Source organism: Brassica oleracea, chromosome C6 (genome assembly GCF_000695525.1).
Source record: "Brassica oleracea var. oleracea cultivar TO1000 chromosome C6, BOL, whole genome shotgun sequence".
Classification (NCBI taxonomy): Eukaryota; Viridiplantae; Streptophyta; class Magnoliopsida; order Brassicales; family Brassicaceae; genus Brassica; species Brassica oleracea.
In genome coordinates, this window is record NC_027753.1 from 4,557,516 (window position 1) to 4,578,593 (window position 21,078).

General features: G+C 34.7%; 1 protein-coding gene and 1 long non-coding RNA gene across 9 annotated transcripts; both read left to right on the forward strand.

Annotated features, from left to right (window-relative positions):
- The first annotated feature begins 256 nt into the window (after positions 1–256).
- LOC106300088 (dipeptidyl aminopeptidase BI-like) lies at positions 257–4,488 on the forward strand. 8 transcript variants are annotated; one of them, XR_001261956.1, is made up of 6 exons: positions 257–448; positions 593–718; positions 3,304–3,559; positions 3,650–3,796; positions 3,924–4,086; positions 4,148–4,488. XR_001261956.1 is itself a non-coding variant. In XM_013736158.1 (5 exons), exons 3-5 carry the CDS (start codon positions 3,395–3,397, stop codon positions 4,014–4,016), a joined length of 405 nt encoding a protein of 134 aa, XP_013591612.1. In that variant the 5' UTR covers positions 257–448; positions 593–718; positions 3,295–3,394; the 3' UTR covers positions 4,017–4,488. The 8 variants fall into 8 exon arrangements, 4 of the variants coding, with proteins under 4 accessions (XP_013591612.1, XP_013591611.1, XP_013591614.1 ...); XR_001261955.1 differs by having other exon boundaries at positions 4,154–4,488; XR_001261958.1 differs by having other exon boundaries at positions 259–448; positions 3,650–3,791.
- Positions 4,489–5,810: 1,322 nt separating this feature from the next.
- On the forward strand, positions 5,811–10,344 carry LOC106300090. The gene is made up of 3 exons (XR_001261959.1): positions 5,811–5,831; positions 10,014–10,141; positions 10,254–10,344. It is a non-coding gene; the product is annotated as an uncharacterized LOC106300090 (long non-coding RNA).
- The last annotated feature ends 10,734 nt before the right edge of the window (positions 10,345–21,078 follow it).

Genomic DNA, 21,078 nt, shown 5'->3' on the forward strand with positions numbered 1-21,078 from the left:
TTATAAATAGAAGTCATATATTAGCTACATGTATTTATATATTGTAAACAATATCTATACAATTTTAAAAATATATAAATACAATGGCCACTCTAAATACAAAGAAATAAATACTCACCATTTTTTAAGCAAATGTTTGGTAAATTTTAAAATAAATACTCACCAGCTATATAATTGTTTTTGGTACATTTAACGTATACAAAATTAAAATGGGCCAGCATATTAATTGAAAAAGAAAAATTATGCAAAGCCCACATCAGACCACATACATAAAAATTGGCCCAACCCCAGTCGTTATCTTTTGATGTCAACCGACATCATTAACAAAAAAAGAAAACAATCTTCTTTCAGACATCAGTTTGCAAACTCAAAAAAAAAAAATTCTCTTTAATGGCGATTGTAGAGAGTTATCGAGTCATGGACGATCTGATTCAGCTTCATCTCCAGGGTAAATCATTTCTTTATTTTCTTCATCCTTGATATATGGTTGAACACAAAATATTTGTTAAAGCAATTTTTTTTTGGTTTTTGCTATCTTTTGCATGTGGTTTCAAATCGGGTTTAATGTGTACTCCTAATGAAATCGAAGCAGATCTGAGGCAGTCAAAGAAAGATTAATCTGAAATCGTTCGTTTTGGTATTCATCTGACAAAACTCCAAAGGTTTGTCACTTGATATGCCATGCTCCAACCGGAAGAAGGCTTCCTTTACTCTCAATGTAAGTTTTTTTGCGGCTTGCATGAATTTTATGCCCCTTGTACATGTTCCAAATACATTTAGAATATTAACATCATTTAGAATAATAACATTCTAATAAAAACTTGAATGAAAAATTTAGGATTGCTTACATTCTAACATTACCAATTTGAAACCAAAGATATTATGTGAGTATTATACACGAAATATAATTATAGATTGAATTTTTTTAAACCGTGAATGTAGCTTAAACGTATATTCGTTTTCTATATTTGGTTATACATTTACTTGCACCATGATTGTAGCTAAATCGTACCTTCCACCTTTAAAGTCGGATAATCACATAGGGAATATTATATTGTTTCAATTATTAATACTTGCCTAATCCTGTGATCTTAAAAGGCATACCTTCCTCTACTGCCGAAATTTATGAGTAAATTAATCTTTTTAAATCATTTCGAAAATTAGGGGATGATTTGAAATATATAGTTAGAATAGATATGGTATCCAAACAATATATAAACCATTTATATAAATTTAGATTATTTATTGTTTTAAAAATAAATCTATTTTTAAATAAATATTGTTTTTAGAAATACAAAATATACCATAGTAACTTGTTTTATGAATATATTTATTTTAATATTTTTTGATATATATATATATATATATATATGTGTGTGTGTGTCATCTATACTATTAAAAATATAAATTTTCTTTTTTTGTTTTATATTCATAATACTTGATAATAATCTTTGTGCTATGGTTTTTATCAAGATTGGTACGTAGTGTCTATTAATTTCATGAATGATGAGTCTCTATACATTAACAAAATTGGGCTGAACAATTATTTCTGTTTTGATTTTAAAAAAGATAGGGCTCGGGCTTGAATAGGTGCAATGGGCTATAAGGTATAATTTTTGATCAGGCTTAATCACGTATTTGGGCTATGAGGTATAATTGTCGATGGATTATGATTGGTAATAAATTTAATGGCGACATTTAATTTTTAAAAAATAAAAGACAATTGCATTCCTCGGTAAATAACTCAAAATTATGGGTGAGATTCTGCTTTAATAGTATAGATAGATATATATATTACAAAATATCTTTATAGTTAAACTTTATGTTAGTGGAAATTTTGAAAAGAAATTCAACTTTATTATGATTTCTGTTGATCAACTTCAGAGAACTATAATATATCAATAAATTTATTAATCTAATAATATTTAATGTCCCTTACAAAAGAGGGGATATGTGATTTTGCTGATTTGTCATTCTCTCCATAGTTTTAGGTTATTTTGCTTATTTGTCATGTTTTTCTTAATTTTAAGAAATTTTGGTTATTTATTATAGGGAAATTGCCACAATTACCACATTCATAATACCACTTTTAATGTTTATACTAACCACTTTTACCTTCACTTTTAATGAATGGTAAAAAACACTTATACACCTAGGGTTAACTAATTTAGACTTAGGGTTTAAAGTTGAGGGGTGGGGTAGAGATTTTGGAATGTGAAATTTATAATTCTAATAAATATATAAATAAGTATTTAAAAAAATATAATTTTTTTTTAAAAATAGTTTCAAATATAATTTTGATTTTCAAAAAGAAATTTTTTAAAAAAATTTCGAAAAAAGTTCAAAATTTTTTTTTATAAAAAAGTGAATTTGAAAAAGTATAATTCGAAAATATAAAAAAAATTATTTTAATTTTTTTTTAAAATAATAATTTATTATATATATATAGAGTACAAGGATATAAGAGTTTTTTGCCACTTAATGAAGAAAATATTTTTGAAAATGTCTCTTTAGTGGTGGTAAAGATGAATAGTTTTGGTTATATATAAATATAAATTTTAATATATATATAAATTTAATTTTAATATATATGATTTTTAATGCGCCCATGATTTTAGGTTTAGTCATATTTTATGCATAATTATTAATTTTAATAAATAACTTTAGTGATATAGCTAATAATTTATCATTATCTTGATAATAATTAAGAACTTTTTAGTATCATAGTTAAGTTTTTATTATATTTAATTTAGTAATAGTAAAATACTGTATATGTATGTTTATATTATATTTGGTTTAGTAATATTAAATAAACTTTACTTTAATATATATATACATTATCACCTAAGATAGAAACTGGCAAAAAAAATTCAAAAATAGTTATGTTATTATTTGCGAAGTGATTTTTCGTTCAAACGTTAAAAGTCAGAGCATTTAAAATTTTCATTACTCTTAATAATTATTTAGATTATATTTGTTAATGTATAATTGCCCCTAAATTAAAAACGAATTTCATTAATTTGATAATCATCATTATTTATCATTATCTAAAAAGGTTTTATATTATGTTATCCGAAAATATTTTACATCATAATACTTTAAAAATAATAAATCTATGTATATAGTTTTATGTATATATGAATGTTTTCATGTTTATTTTACATAATAAAAGATATTTACAAAAAGCCTTTATCGTATATAATTTTTTAATAATTAATTAATTATTACATAATTCAAAATCAGAAAATAATTTATTCTAATAGTTTTTGAATTGATAATATATTTATGTACAAGTTTTTGCAGGGACTAAGCAAGAGGGAGGATCAAGGAAGATGATAGATCTGCACCTCTAAGAAAGGGTCCTTACTACTACTACACGAAGAACCTTCAAGGAATGGAATATGCTCAGCACTGTATGCGTTTGATCGCTGACAACAAAGCTGAGCCTTCTGTGTATGATACTATGCCAACTGGTCCAGATGCTCCTCCTGAGCATATCATATTGGATGAGAATATCAAGGCCCAGGAGTACGACTACTACAGTATTGGTGCCTTCAAGGTTAGAAGACTGAGAAACTTTGCTAGAAATAGATTTTAAAAACTGCTCCTTGTTAACAATGCTGTTTCATTTTCTTAATCCTGTGTTCAGGCTAGTCCAGATCATAAATTGGTGGCCTATGCAGAGGACACGAAAGGTGTTGAGATATATACCGTCAATGTCATCGACTCTGAGGCTCTGAAATCATTAGGAGAACCACTAAAAGGACGGACTTGTTATCTTCAATGGGCTGGTAAGGTTTACTTCTGAACCTGTTTTTATATGAATTTTGCTATTTAAGTATTCTTATTACTTTAAATACTGGTTCTTTGACACTTATGACATTATACACTTCATAGATGAGTTTGTACTAAATTTGCAACAGGTTTGGCATGATACCGAGGACCTATCTTCCTTGTTTCAAGCACCAGCACGCATGGAAGTTCTTTGTTTGTGGATAGCTGACTCGTCTTTGTGATTTGGGCATTTTGGAGGACAGATTCTTCCCTTTCCCTTAGATCTAAAGGGCTAAGCTCTTGCCTATCATGGTACTCGCCTGTTTTTGAGGAATCGTTTTAGCTCTTCCAGTATCTCACCTCATATTTGAAGTTTCAGGGTATTTCTTCGGACCTCTGTTAAAGCAAGCGCTTATCCGTTTGAGCTTCTCTTATAGCGCGTGGCCGGATTGGGGAGATGTTTGACCGCCTGCGCTTGATAAGGGTTTCTCCCGTGCCTCATGAAAGTGTTTGTTCTTTGTTAGTCTCCGAGTGGTCGTCAGGCTAGAGCTTTCAACGCAATCCTCCTCAATTAGCATGGAGCGTGTCTTCCCAGCCTTTTGGTCTTCTTTCGGATTCTAGGAAGCGCTTAGATTAGGACATATTTGAAATTGTTTGTTGCGCCATTTTAGTTTTTAATTATAGCATTGATTAGTATTTATATAAATTATTAAATGTCAATAGCATTACTTGTAACTTTATTTAAAAACTAAAAGGTAAATCTCCAAAAAGTGTTCTTATTTTAATAATATTGATATATATATTAAGAAAAAAATTATAATAAAATTTTATGTTAATGGGAATTTTAAAATGTTTTTCAACTTCATTATGAGTTAGTTCTATTGACCAACTTCACAAAACTATAATATTATTATATATTAAGAAAAAAATTATAATAAAATTTTATGTTAATGGGAATTTTAAAATGTTTTTCAACTTCATTATGAGTTAGTTCTATTGACCAACTTCACAAAACTATAATATATCAATAATAAATAATGACGGTGACTCCTAACTGCTCTTGATGGAAAATTATTCGGACCCAACAAACAGTTAGATCTTTATTGCAGATTCGCGGCAAAAGAAACCGTTCATTGGCGGCGACTTTGTGGATGCTTTGTCTACGTTGTATTGAAGAAGAAAATGAAACATGTGGGCTTAAAGCTAATCATTTTAGAATTGGACACGTGTCGTTTCCAGGATGTACAAGTTAATGACGTGATGCGCGCAAGAGAGATGAACATATTTTTATTATATAAGATTTTGTAGAAGCTAATAATATTTAATATCTCTTACAAAAGAGGGGATATGCGAAATAATACAAATTTCATATTTAAGGTAAGTAGATGTTATGTTTGAGTCATTTTTGTCTATAGTTATACCCTTGATTAATTTTCATAGATATAATTAACTGTTAATGGCATAACTTGTAATTTTATTTAAAAAGTTAAGAGTAAACCAAAAAAGTATTATTGTTATAATAGTATATTGATATATATTACAAAAAATCTTTATAATTAAAGTTTTTTGGAATGGTTTTCAACTTTATTATGATTTCTGTTGACCAACTTCACATAACTATAATGTATTAATAAATTTATAAATCTAATAATAAGTAACGTCTCTTACAAAAGAGGGGATATGTGAAATAATACAGATTTCATATTAAGGTAAGTAGATATTGTGGTTGAGAGGGGATGCATTTTTTCATTAATTATATCCTTGATTAATTTTTACATAAATAATTAAATGTAAGTGGCTTAACTTGTAATTTTCTTTGAAAAGTAAAGGATAAATCCAAAAAGTGTTCTTGTTTTAATAGTATTGATATATAAATATTGTTAAAAAAATCTTTATAGTTAAACTTTATGTTAATGTAAATTTTGAGTATAAGTTCTGTTGACCAACTTCACAGTCAAAATTTATGTTAATGGAAATCTCATTGGATGTAAATGCCTATGAGATATATATAAAGAACAGCACAATAAGCAACTACCGCAATACTCTAAATACATTAGGTAAATAAACAATTATTTTTCTAACTTGTTTGTCGAAAAGACAACATATGCTCATCATGTACTAGATGTTGGATCTGAATGGTAACAGCGGTTTTCATAATATAAGCGGTGTAAAATTTAAGTGCGGTACGATTCAACTACGGTTCATGCAATTTGCGAGATACGTGCGAATTTGATAAAAAAGTATAGTTTTTATAAATAAAAAAGTAGTGCGGTTTTGAAATAAAAAATAGTATGGTTTTATTATAAAACATAATTCGGTTTTGATAAATTAAATTATAATTTTTATTAAAAAGTAACGTAAAATAAACATAATAATACAATTAGAAATGAGAATTCGGCAAAAAAAAACATGAACTTTGCACAAATTGCCAAAAGAAACCTGGACATATTGGCTGGCCAAAAAAACACTATACCTTTGTTGACTTTTTCAGTTTATTAAGAAATTTAGGATTGACTGACCAGATTGACACACTGTTAGCAGAGTTAACAGATATTTTAGACAGCATTAAGCGACGTTAATTGTGGGTGTTAATTAAAACAACCTCGTTTCATCTCTTTGTCTGATTAAAGACAAGTGAATGAAACGACGTCGTTTTAGGTGGCTTTGTTATTAAAAATATGTGCTTCCCGCGATTCGAACTCGTGCACTCGTGATCAATGGTAGGGGTTGTGCCACTGAGCTAGTTGACTTTTCAAGGGATTGACGAACAGAGTTATTTTTAAACTACGAAATCTGAGTTAAATGAATCAAAAAGAAACGGCGACGTTTTCGCGTTTACTCTTCCTCATGGCCTTCTCCGGCGATTTCTTTGGTTCAGACACACTCCCATACATCTCCTTACGTCCACCCTTCTTCGACTGTTGAATCGCTTCTTCAACTCCGTTATCGGAATGCCTCAACGATCTCCTTACGTCCCTTCCATCTTAGTGAATTTCGTCCTTGCCAACTCCTCACACCACGAGAAGATTCAGAGAGAAAAATCCCCAAATCGATTTGAGTTTCTGAGAAATTGGGTTACGTTTTTTTTATTTCAATCATCCATACATCTTTTGATCAATAAAATAAAATCTATATGGTACTCTTTCGAAAAGTCCACTAGCTCAGTGGCAAAAACCCCCTTACAACGACCACGAGTGCACGAGATCGATACCATCGAACAACAATTTTAATTGAACAAAACGACGTCGTCTTGAGATTTTTTGATAAACAAAACAAATGGATGAAACGACGTCGTATTACTTAACGGTAACATTTAACGTCTCGTTAACACTCTCTTAACTGTGGGCTAACGGTGTGTTAATCTGGTCAGTCAATCGTAAGTTGCTTAATAAACTGAAAAATTTAACAAAACTAAAGAGTTTTTTTGGCCAAGCTCGAGTACAGGTTTTTTTTGGCAATTTGTGCAAAGTTCGTGTTTTTTTGGCCGAATTCTCAATTAGAAATTAAACTTGTTTGTCTAGTGCTAAATATACAATTTTAAGTTTAACTAAAATAAAATTTACTATAATTTACACATTTTATATAGTACAATAATGATTCATCTGTTACGCGAGTAATTCATCTGTTATGTGAGTAGTGAAGTTTTACAGAAAATAGTATTAAAATAGAAAGCTTTCATTGACTTTCGTTTGATTTTTGGTTTTGTTTACATTACATGATCTTAAATATATAGTATTATATAATTAATCAAAGGGAGAATTTGCCAAATGACTAAAATTTAAAGTGTAATTAAGACAATGACTATGATTTTGACATAATTGATTGAGTAACATTTAACGCTTACTTAATACGGTTATACCCTTTGTTATTATAGGTTCTCGGTGATAAAAGATAACTTACGTCAAAGAAATGACGTCGACACCAGCATATGTATCCCACGATTTATGTGAGATGTTCATAACTTACGTACTAGTATCCAATACGTAAAAGAAGATATAGATGACATCGACGCTTTTAGAGATGGAATACATGCACATTCACTGTGTACTGTTAACTAACAAATTAAGCAAAGACATCCAAGTCACGTGTCTTCTCATCACGTAGTTAACTGTGTTAAGTAAGTGTTATATTCCATTTATACAAGTACTATATCTAATAGAAACAAATAGAACATCTTCATATGAAACAAAACCATAAACTCTAAACCCAACTCCTACATCTAAATACTAAACCTTAAATCTGAATTCTTAAACCCAAACCCAAATGTTAATCTAATTTAAAGTTACAATATTTAGAAAAAAACAAAATAAAATAGTAATATAAAATTTTAAACTATTATCCTATATTATCTAAACTGGAATGGAGATTACTCTTGTGAACTAACACATTAATTGTGTCGTCAATTTCAACCCCCATCCACTCCAACTCTAAACCCAACACACCTCCAAAATTTAAATATTAAACCCTAAATTTTAATTCCTAAACCCAAACCTAAAATGTAAAATATTTTAGATTAAATTAAAATATGAAAATAGTATATACTATTTTGTACTATTAACTATACCATATAAAATAGAAAAGAAGACTTGTTGGAAAATACATATATGTGGCTGAACAATATTGACGTGATACATGTAGGTTTTACTTTTACATCAGTTAGTATTTATTTTATTGTTTTGGTAGTAGGTTTCACCGGTGATGTAGAAGGGAAAACATGCATTATTACATATAATATATAATGTATGTATGCTAGCAAATTAGGTTAAAGTGTTATACAATGAGTTATAATTTTTTTGATGGTCATAGAGTGCAATTTCTCTTAATTAAATTGATTTTATAGAGTGCAATTTCTCTTAATTAAATTGATTTTATTCAGAGTAACTTTTTTTTTTGGAACACAACTTCATTAAATCATCAGAGTAGCGTGGTAAAACCACTTGATACACGGCTTAGAGCTTGCTTAGCCAAACGGTCAGCAACAACGTTCCTCTCACGAGGAATCCAAACAAAAGAAAAATTCTCAAACTCCATACACTCTATCCTAGTGTCAGAGACGATCCCATAGATCTCTGGAGGTTCTGTCTTCGAGTTTAAAGCCTTGATGAGTGGTGACGAGTCTGACTCGTATCTGATATGCCGGAGCCCCAGCTCTTTGCACGTTTTCACTGCATCTCTCATAGCTAAACCTTCAGCCACCAATGATGAAGCAAGTAGGTCAGCTTTAGCTTGGAATTCCGAGTTTCTTCTAGTGTTCTTCACGCTCCAGCCTAACCCTGCACTCTTGCTTGTAGCATTCCATGCCGCATCTGTCTGCACCACAACTTCCCGACCTGATGCAGTCCTGCCTGGTTTTGGGTGTGTCACTCGCTTCTCCTCCTTACTCTGTGCATTAAGCCATTCTCTGGCAGCTGCCACCGCATGTGTCACTACTTCTTCTGCCGTGAATACTTTATCATTGAAGATCATCTTGTTTCGAGCTGTCCACAGGTTCCAAACGATCCAGGGAGCTAGTTGTCCTGAAACAATACCCACCGGTGGTAGACAAGGGCTCTCTATCAGTCTCATCACAGTCGTTTTCCAAATCTAACAATCGTCTCCTATCAATTCGGTGAGCAAACGGAGCTGTGTTCCATACAGTCTCAGCAAAATCACATTGAAAAAGAAGATGATTGATAGATTCAAGCTTCCCACATCTCTTGCACATTGGATCAACATTTATTTGTCTAGCAAGAAGCTTTTAGCCGACTGGTAGGACTCCGCGCAAGGCTTTCCAGACCAAGAGTTGTTTAGGAGCCGTCTTCAGGTTCCAAACGCCTTTGTTCCAGTCTATTAGGTGCGCCCTTTGCGGCCTTTCGTCCTTCTCATTTTTTGAACGCCACTGCTGCCACATATCCAGATTTCGTTGTGTACTCTCCATCTCGCATATGGACCCAGAAGAGCTTGTCAGGAGCCCCTAGACTACTTGGTTTTATGGTGAGGATTGACTCCGCCTCGAAAGGAAATATGAGTTGTAATACTTCCTCGTTCCACTCGGTGGTCCCTAGTAACGAAGTGCGTTACTAATCACATGCGAACATAAGTGACAGTGGCACAAACGAAGTGCGTTATTAATCGCATGCGAACAAACAAAAAAAACTTTTTTAAGAAGTGCGTTATTTTTAGTCAAAAGGCGTTATTTGGTAAATTAATTCTAATTTTCCGTTTGGATCTTACCTTTTAACTGGTTTATATAATTGAAGGATTTCCAGAAGAAGAAAAATAGTTGTTGCATATTCTAAATCACAAGAAATGGCAGCAAACAAGTTTTCATCTCTTTTGTTATTTTCATTGATGGTATCTACGTTTATCCTTTTACCAATGGCTTCAGGTAAACTTTTTTTCAAAGTTAAATTGTCCAAAAAAAAAAAAAACTGTGTACTATTGTTCTACTTAAGAATTGATAACTGATTGATCATTTATTTTTTTTGCATCCCAATTAGGACAAATCCGTATATGTCCGGTAAGGAGACCACCTTGTAAGGTCAGCCAAGGATGTATACAAAACTGTATAAAATTAGGGTACATGACAGGAGGCTGTGAAGAAAAATATTCAAGTATATATTGTTGTTGTATACACAAAATGGAATCTCAGGATAATAATCATCATTCACCTAGTGCACACTAGTTACATTTGTTGATGTTTCTCTGGTTGACAACCAAATAATTATTATCAAAATTAATAAAATTATTTTCAAAACAATCTATTAAAGATATGGTGGGCATAGTGAACAATTTCTTTTATGTCCTAAATTGAAAATGTTATTTTTAAATCGTTCTTAGCAAATACAATTTGGTTGATTGGCAAGGGCTTTAGAAGTGCCGTAGGATATTTCTACGACCTAAATTATTTCTAAAGTATAATTCTTTACCAATCATGCTTTGTAAACAATTTTTAAAGCTACAGATTTTTATTTTCTCTTTGTTTATTTTTAGCTGTAGAAAAGAATAAACCTAGAACACTTATTTTTTGCTTTAGAAAATTTATATGTAAGTCATTAAATATTTTCAAACCTACACCTAAAATCCTACAACAAAATTATTTACACCCACAACAAAAAAATTTACAGTCTTATTTTTACAGCAAAAAAATATAAAGCTACAACTACTTCCAATCATCCCCAATAAAAAAGAGGTTGATCTCCTACCATATCTTTAAATAATTATTAAACTAAAAACAACTAAAAGCATAAATCTTCACGATATTCTTCCGAAAAAGTTAAAAATCTGGTATTGTAATTCTTTTAATACGATGAGAAATTAAAACGGTGTTTAATGTAGGGCTAAAGTAAAAAAATCTGAACTCGAAGAACTAAACCAAATCTGATTCAAAAAATAATACCAAATCCAAAAAAAAAATTGGTTAAATATCCGAACGAGTTTATATTTTTGATATCTAAAAAACTCGAACCGAGACTTATCCGAACCGAAATATTTAGGTATCCGAATATATCCTAATCAAATTTATATACTTGAATATGTTAGCTATTTTTAGATTTAATATCCAAAATATCCAAAATGTATAAGATATTTTGAAGATGTCTAAAGTATTTAAAAATGTATACAAATAGTCCAATGTAAATATTTAAAATTGCTAAACAACATTCAAAATACCAAAAAAATATTTAAAATATTTATTGATTTTCCATTGATATAATTAAGCCAAAATAATTTATATGTTAACTTTAGATATTTTGACATATATTATTCAAATTCTGTATGTTATATATTATTTTTATTTTTAGATGAGTTATCCGAACCTGAACCTAATCCGCAAAGATCTGAGCGAAATCCGAATCAAATTTCTAAAAGGCTAAAATCTTTAATCCCAAAATTAAAAATCTAAATAGAACGGAAGCAAATCCGAATGGGTACTAGAGGCCACTTCTAGTTTAATGAGTTGCCAAAACGTGGTATAAACAGAACAGAGTGTGAAGATGGGGAAGACCAAATTGGGTTTGGGTCTCTCTTCCCTCTCTCTTTACCTAACGAAGCGGAGGGAGCAACGCTCTGTCTGCTTAGATCCATCGTCTCTTCAAGTCTCCATTGGAATCCACGAAACAGTCTCAGTTTCTACTTACGATAGAGATAGAAACAGAAAAAAATGCCATGAAATTGGATGAATGGATAGCAAAGGTTAAAGAAGGCCAACATCTCTCCGATCACGAGCTTCTTTTTTTTTTTTTTTAATTGAATATTAAATTGAATTCAATAAGAAAAAGACCCCTTTACATCATGTGTGTCCTTTCTGTTGGATAAGGTTCAATGAAGATTACTTAGGAAACAAGTTATTCATTAAGATAAGTAGAATAACATAAGGATTAGGATATAATGAAAGTTTCTTAATACAATGTGTAATAGGATTAAGCTAAGGTTTCTATTACATATATATAGAGATCTATAATGTATGTTGATCTCATAAGCTAAGAAACAAATAAAACGAAGATACTGTTTTATACATTGTTCGCATACACATACGATCTTAGGTGACTTTATTTGGTATCAGAGCCTGAGGTTAATTTGTGTGATTGCGACTCAAAGAATCAATGGCTGAAGAGAAGGCGTTGATAGACACGAAGACGCTGGGACGAAGAGATGGGATTCCCGGGACTGTTGTCTGTCCAATGCTAACTTCAACCAATTATACGGTTTGGGCAATGAGAATGAAAGTTCTTCTACGCGTCCATAAGGTATGGGAAGCGATCAAACCAGGAACAGATAAAGAAGAGAAGAATGATTTTGCCACGGTACTTCTCTTTCAATCCGTTCCAGAGAATTTGATATTGCAAGTCGGTGAACAGAGCTCTCCTAAAGAGATGTGGGAAGCTTTGAAATCAATAAACCTTGGCGCAGATCGTGTAAGAGAAGCTCGGCTGCAGACCTTGATGAACGATTTTGAACGTCTAAAGATGTCTGATTCGGAAACAATAGATACCTTCTCAGGCAAGTAATCTGAACTTGCATCGAAATCGGCCTCGTTAGGACAGAGTATTGAAGAAGCTAAACTTGTAAAGAAAATTTTAAATAGTCTTCCTAGATCATAGTACATCATGTTGGTGGCCTCTCTCGAGCAGATGCTAGATTTAAATACAATCAAGTATGATGATGTTGTTGGGAGAATTAAAGCATATGAAGAACGTATCAAAGAAGATACAACAAACGATCAACAAACCAATCTGCTGTTCTCAAGTTCAGAAGGATCGAATGATCAGAACCCGAGAGGACGAGGAAGAGGTAATTATCGAGGACGTGGTAGAGGCAACAGGGGAAGAGGACGCGGTAGAGGCAATTCTGGAGAGTGGAACAAAGAGAAGAGAGACTACTCTTAGATCACTTGCTTCAACTGCAAGAAAAAGGGTCACTTCAAGTCTGTTTGCCCTGAGAAGAAAGAAGATAATCAAGAGCTCAACAAAACTGAAACAGAAGTTGCAGATGCTGCACTCTATATGCATGAGGTTGTGTTTCTGAACGAGGAGAAAGTCATACCTAGAACACTCGAGACAAGCAAGAAAGAAGAAGGAATATGGTACTTGGATAATGGCGCAAGTAATCATATATCCAAGTACCATATGACGGGTGATAAGGGTTATTTCTCCGAGTTGAATCAAAGTATTAAAGGAAAAGTGAAGTTCGGAGACGGCTCATGTGTGGATATTGATGGAAAAGGATCGATATTGTTTGAAGCTAAAACAGGGGAGCAAAGACTTCTCACTGATATCTACTATATTCCTGATTTGAGAAGTAACATTCTCAGCTTGGGACAGGCAACAGAGCAAGGCTGCGACGTTAGGATGAAGGATGATTACCTAACTTTGAGAGATTCAAACGGAAGACTTCTCACCAAGGTTCTAAGAACTCCTAATCGACTTTATAAAGTTCCACTTAAAGTCGGTAAACCTAGCTGTCTTCTCTCGAAGATAAAAGAAGAACCGTGGAGATGGCATGCGCGTCTTGGTCACATTAGCTTCAAAACAATACAAACTATGGCAGCACAGAACATGGTTCACGGCCTACCTGAAATCAAAGAAGAGAATCAGTTGTGTGACTCGTGTTTGGTTGGTAAACAAACTAGGCACAGCTTTCCTAATGCAACGTCCTATAGGTCAGCTAATGCACTAGAACTTCTGCACGCAGACCTTTGTGGTCCAATTTCACCAGCCACACCAGCACACAACCGCTACATATTCGTTATAATTGATGATTTTACGAGATATATGTGGACTATTTTGTTGAAGGAAAAGAGCGAAGCTTTCGACAAGTTCAAAGATTTCAAAAGTCTCGTTGAGAAAGAAGTAAACAAAACAGTAGGAACACTCCGTACAGACAGAGGAGGGGAGTTTACATCAAGGGAGTTTCAAGAGTTTTGTAACAAAAGTGGGATCAACCGTCATCTAACGGCGCCGTACACCCCGCAACAGAATGGCGTAGTAGAAAGAAGAAACCACACCCTCATGGAGATGACTCGGAGTATGTTAAAAGCAACCAAAGTTCCAAACTACATGTGGGGAGAAGCGGTTCGACATGCCACTTATTTTATAAACAGAGTACCCACACGAGCACTTAAAATTAGCACAAACAAATGGGAGATTCATCATCTAGACGTCAAGACCGCTTTCCTACACGGTGAGTTGAATGAAGAGGTTTACGTCTCGCAGCCTGAAGGGTTTGAAAAGAAGGGAGAAGAACATAAGGTTTTCAAACTCTCTAAAGCTTTATATGGATTAAGACAAGCTCCACTAGCTTGGAACACAAAGCTTGACCAGATTCTCAAGCGGTTAGGTTTCAAGAAGTGTTCAAAAGAAAGCTCTGTTTATCGTAAAGATGAGGAAGGAAAGCTACTCATCGTTGCTATATATGTTGACGACCTGTCCATCACCGGGAACTCTAGGACTAAAATCGCAGACTTCAAGAAGAATATGTCAAAGAACTTTGAGATGTCGGACTTAGGGTTGTTGACTTACTACCTTGGACTGGAAGTAAAGCAGAGTCCAGATTGCATCACGATCACTCAAGAAGCTTATGCGCAGAGAATACTGAAAGAAGCCGCAATGGATGACTGCAATCCAACATGTATACCAATGGAGTTTGGTCTGCAACTCTCCAAAGGACAAGATGAACCAGAGATAGATTCAACTCTCTATCGAAGACGAATTGGCTGTCTTAGATATCTCATGCACACAAGACCTGACATGGCATTTGCGGTTGGTATCCTAAGTAGGTACATGCACTCACCGAGGACATCTCACGGCAATGCACTGAAACGGGTGATAAGGTATCTAAAAGGAACTGTGGGCTATGGTTTGTCATACAAGAAAGGAGGTACTAAGAGACTTGTGGGCTTTAGTGACAGTAGTCATAACACGGACCCTGATGATGGGAGAAGCACAACGGGACACTTGTTTTGTCTTGGAGAAACGCCAGTAACCTGGCGCTCACAGAAGCAAGACACGGTGGCTCTGTCCTCCTGCGAAGCAGAATTCATGGCCGCGACTGAAGCCGCAAAGCAGGCTATCTGGCTCCAAGATTTGATGAGCAAAATCACAGGAAAAGAGATGGAGAAGATGCTAATCCGTGTCGACAATAAGTCAGCTATCGCATTGGCTAAGAATCCTGTTTTTCACCGAAGAAGCAAACATATCCACAAGCGTTTTCATTTCATTTGAGAGCGAGTGGAGCGAGACGAGATCGATGTGGAGCATATACCAGGAGCAGAACAGAAAGCGGACATTCTAACCAAGGCTCTAGCAAGAATCAAGTTTAAGGAGATGAGAGAGCTGATACAAGTTGAAGATCTAAGTAAAGATAACTTGAAGCTTAGAAGGGAGAATATTGGATAAGCTTCAATGAAGATTACTTAGGAAACAAGTTATTCATTAAGATAAGTAGAATAACATAAGGATTAGGATATAAGGAAAGTTTCCTAATACAATGGGTAATAGGATTAAGCTAAGGTTTCTATTACATATATATAGAGATCTATAATGTATGTTGATCTCATAAGCTAAGAAAGAAATAAAACGAAGATACTGTTTTATACATTGTTCGCATACACATACGATCTTAGGTGACTTTACTTACTAATCTTTTTGTATCAACTTCAATCACTTTTCTATACCAACTTCTCAAAATTTATAAAAACTTCTTTCTTGTAGCAAACCAATATTGCATCCCTTCTCCCATCTTGATATCTCCTCTTCTCTGTATTAAGGTAAGCTTGTTCCTCATGTTTTTATCAAGCAACTTTGCTAAGAGAACCGATGGCACTGCAGCCTCACCATGGCGTTTCCTATTTTTCTCTCTCCATATCATATACACAGCTGCTTGAAACATATATTTTATAAGGAAAAACTGCATCTTCTCCCTTGTCAAGTCTCTCATTACTCTCAACAAGTCTTCCCCCCGCACTGTGTATACATCTCGAAGAATACCCTTCATCAAAATCTCCCAAATCTGAGCAGAGTAAACACAATCAAAGAATAGATGCTCCAAAGTTTCCAGAGGCTCATTGCACAATACACATGATATATTGACATTCCCACCCCACTGCCTCATTCTATCTCCAGTTGGAAGCCTTCCTTTTAATGCAGTCCACAAAATAAACGAGTATTTTGGAGTCGCATATTTAAACCAAACTGCATTGTGCCAGTGACATAGTTGATGTCTTTCCCTGATGACCTCCCATGTTTCATTCGATGAAAAAGATCTCTTGTAACTCCCCTTTCCATTTACCCATAACGAGACATCTTCCTCCTGTACTCTGCAAGCTCTGCTCAATTCAATCTCTATCTCAACTTTGTTAAGAATCACAACTCTGTGCTCTCTTCTGCGATGCTTCCAACTTTCTTCTACTGTTGCGTTAATTGAGATACCCATATCAATATGACTTCGTTCTCCTAATATATTCTTCAGACATCCCAATGATGACCAATTCTCAAACCAGAAAGATGTCTTCTTCCCATTCTTCACTTCCGCTTTATACATCCTTTTTGCGACATCTCTACACTTCAATAATTTTTTCCACATCTATGAACCAGATTGAGTGCTCTCTTTAACCGTCCACAACGAGCCTTTTCTGATAAGATATATCTTCAGCCAATTCACCCACAACGAATCTGAAGACAGAATCCTCCATATTAACTTCAAACAACTCACAAAATTTATTTCCTTCAGCTTTCATAAACCCAAACTTCCCTCTTGTTTCGTTCTACTTACTTCAGCCCAAGAAACCTTCGCCTTTTTGTTATTCAAACATGGTCCTGACCAAAGAAAAGCAGAAAAAAGTCTTTCTATCTCCTTCAAACAGCTACTAGGAAGCTTGAAAGCAGTCATCCAGAAGTTTGCCAAGCTTGTGATGACAGACTTTATCAGTTGCAGACGTCCAACAGAAGACAAGAACCTCCCTGTTCAGAAGCCAATTCTTTTCCTTATCTTCTCTATCAGTGGCAAATAATCCAGCACTGTCATGTTTTTTGTCAACAGGGGAAGGCCAAGGTAACGAACCGGAAGCTTTCCTGTTGCGAAAGGGAAGTGACTGAGAATTTCCTCCTGTTTTTGAGCTGACACTCCTGCCAAGAACAATGTAGATTTCTCCAAGCTGATTTTTAACCCAGTCATCTTATCAAATGTATCAAAGATTTTTAAAATCTCGTCAATAGACCGTTTGCTCCCATCCGTAAATACCATCAGGTCATCTGCAAAACATAGATGTGTTAAATCTATGTTTTTACATTTTGGATGGTATCCTACCTTCCCTTTCTTCACTGCTTCATCCAACATTCTAGACAGTACATTCATACAAACCCTGCCTTAAGCCCCTTTTACTTTGCAAATATCCAGCCAGCACCCCATTCACCTGAACTGAAAATGAGGCTGTTGTTATGCAGAGAGAGATCTAGTGAATAAACCTGTCAGGAAGACCAAGTGCCCTCAGAGTGTTGAGGAGGAAAGGCCACTGCACCGAGTCAAATGCTTTGGAGATGTCTATCATCATCGCACATCTTGGTGATATTTCCTCTTTATGATAATCCTTCACCATTTCTGTCGCTAGAAGCATATTTTCCATGAGTAACCTCTCCTTTATAAAAGCTGATTGGTTCCAAGAAATACACTTTGGAAGTATACTCTTTAACCTGTTTGCCAAAATCTTCGAAATCAGCTTGTATAAAACATTGCAACAGGATATAGGCCTGTAGTCTTTCATCCCCTTTGCTTCTATCTTCTTTGGGATCAATGTTAAGATTGTAGAGTTGAGCCCTTTGGGTAAGAAACCTATGATGAAGAAGGATTGAACTGCCACTGTAATATCCTTACCTATCACTGCCCAAGAATCTTTAAAGAACTCTGTGGTGAATCCATCAGGCCCTGGAGCCTTACTCCCTGGCATTTTGAATAACAACCGCTTTATCTCCTCCTGAGTTACTTCCTTCATCAGGTTATCCTTATCTGCATCACTACACTCAAAACCCAATAATTCTCGAAGCCTCTCCTCTGTCACTCCTTCAAAATCTTGTGGTTGTGTAGTCATGAAATCCTCAAAGAAACGTTCAGCTTCTTTTTTAATCTCTTCCTCCGTTTTCACTATACTCCCATCAGCACACTGAATCTCATAAATTGTATTACAGATCTCTCTTACTTTTGCTGCATTGTGAAAAGCTTTATTATTTCCATCTCCTACATCCAACCAATGTAATTTTGACTTCTGTTTCAGGAACTCCTCCTCTAAATCTGCCAGTCTCTGCCAGTGATCATACGCCTTCACTTCCTCCTTTATATTTTTAGTACTTGGATTTTCCAACGTCTCCCGCTGCTTAATACATAGAAACTGATAGGCTTCTCTCGTTCTCCTCAGTAGATCTCCAAGTTTTAGCTTACTCAGCGATCTTAAAGGTTGCTTTAGAGCTTTAAGACGCTTTGTAAGCCGAAACATTGCTGACGTTGAATGAAACAAAACCTCCTGCTCTTTCCTGTAATCTTCAATTAGAGACATGAATTCCGGCATCTTAGCAATGGCATTGGTGAACTTGAACGGTTTTCTTTTCTTCTCCCCTTCCCGTCTAAATTGTATTCTACAGCGCAAATAATCTGAACACCCCCTCCCCCCCCGCCCCGATTCAAAAACACAGTACGCCTTCGAGTTGTGTAGCCATACCTCATTTATTAGCACTCTGTCGAGTTTCTTGCATATCAATCCCTCTTCTCTTTTATTACACCATGTGAAGAGCGGTCCATAATATCCCATGTCAGTCAGCCTACAGAAACTTGTTACTCCTTGGAACTCCCTCATACCCGTAGGAACTCTCGATGTATTCTCAAACTCCGAATGTTCTCTTCCTGCTAAAATCTCGTTGAAGTCCCCCATGATAATCCACTTTCTCCTCGTAAACATTGGAGCCTTGTAATGACTCATAATATCCTCCCATAAACTTCTCCTCTTTTCCACCGTGTTTAATGCATAAACAAAGAAACACAGAAACTCTTCCTCCTCACCCGGTAGTAGAACTGAACAAGTATTCAATTGATTACTTTTATATACCGGTGTAATCCTCACAGAAGACTGCCAAACCACCCATAATCTGCCCAACTTATTATGCTCGTAATTTGACATAAAATCCAAATCTTGAAAAACACTCGACATAATTATATTAGCCTTCTTCTCCTTCACTCTTGTTTCAATCAGACATCTAAATAAAATTTTTTGATTCCTCACCCAGCTTCTAACCACTTCATGCTTAGTTGTTTTGTTGAAGCCTCCTCGCATGTTCCAAAAAAACCCCGCCATTAGAGATTTTTGTTGGTACCTCTCCTTGAACCACCCGATGATTTGTCTTAGATTGTCGAGGAAGAGTTTGTCTTGCTCCCCCTCTCCTACTATCTTTTGTTTTCCTTTAAATGCTCTCTTCAATCCTTCTTTGACAAATATCCTCTGCATCCTGTCTCAATCTCCTCAACTACTTGGGTTTCTTCTTTGTCTTGAATCTCCTCAACCTCCTCACCTTTCTCATCTGAGTTTCTCAAGGCTGCAAATATTGAAGGAGTCGCAATCGTTACGTGACCATATTTCAGATCATGTGATTTTGGCCTTCTACCTGCCTTCTCCGCAGAAACTGTTTCCCATTCATTTATTTGACCTTCTTCCAGCTCCCTTATTTCTTTCTTACCAACATTCTGCTCCCCACTTCTTTCACCTAACTGACAACTTTCCTAAAGAATCTTATTCTCCCCCATCTCCACTACATTTACTGCACTCTTTTTTACTTCCACCTCTTGTTGATTAATCAAACTCTTCTCCGGTGTTGTTTGAGTAGTCTTCTCCACTTCAACCTCTTTTTTGGTTTCTTTACAAAACGTCCCATAATGACCCCATCTTCCACACTTAGTGCATTTCGGCGGCAGCCAAGTGAAGTGAACTGTCGTGACTGTTCCCTGAATGGTGTAGTATATCTTCTCAGGTAGCTCCCACTACAAGAAAACTGCGCGATACCGATGGACAAATCCGTCATAATCTCGTCGGGAAAGCCGCATACCGATGGAATACCGACGAAAAATGTCCGTCGGTATCATCTCGTCGGTATACTGATATTCGTCGGAAATTTGTCGGTAAATACCGACGAACATATTTCGTCGGCAAATACCGACAAACGTATTCCGTCGGTTTTTATCTATAATTTCCGACGATGCATATCCGTCGGTATTTATAGAGAATACCGACGAAGAGAATTCGTCGGAATTTCAGAAAATACCGACAAAGGGTGTTCATCGGAATATTCAGGAAATACCGACGAAAAAAGTCCGTCGGTAACTGAAGATAAAACCGACGACTTTATTCCGTCTGAATATCATGAAAATATCGATGGATCTTATTCGTCGGAAAAATGTAGAAATTCCGACGGATACTTTTTTAATTAAAAAAACAATTTTTATAATTCTTAATTTAATTTCAGGAAAAAATTGATAATTTAGAATTTAAAAACATTATAGATATATAAATTCAACATTATTATACATTAAAGTTATAAAAAGTAATAAAAAGTTTTCGAAAATTAAAAAACAACTAAAAGTCTTCACCGAATCTGGTCCTAAACTTCTGCAACAAGGTCTGGGTGAGAACATTGTTTTCCTCCATAGTCGTTCGGTTTTGCTGCAGCTCAACCCGGATTTCAGCATTGTCCTGCTTCAGGAACTCAATCTCCGTATCCTTGGTCTTAATCTGCTCCATAAGCTCATCAACGAGTGGATAGTGAGCTGAAGAAGAAGAAGAAGCCCCTCCGG

Excerpts from the sequence above, each read along its gene's own strand:
- LOC106300088 (XM_013736158.1), top strand. The coding sequence starts at position 3,395 with ATGGAATATGCTCAGCACTGTATGCGTTTGATCGCTGACAACAAAGCT. Across the intron at positions 3,560-3,649 it reads ACAGTATTGGTGCCTTCAAG|GCTAGTCCAGATCATAAATT; the intron begins GTTAGAAGACTG and ends TCCTGTGTTCAG. Across the intron at positions 3,797-3,923 it reads ATCTTCAATGGGCTGGTAAG|GTTTGGCATGATACCGAGGA; the intron begins GTTTACTTCTGA and ends AATTTGCAACAG.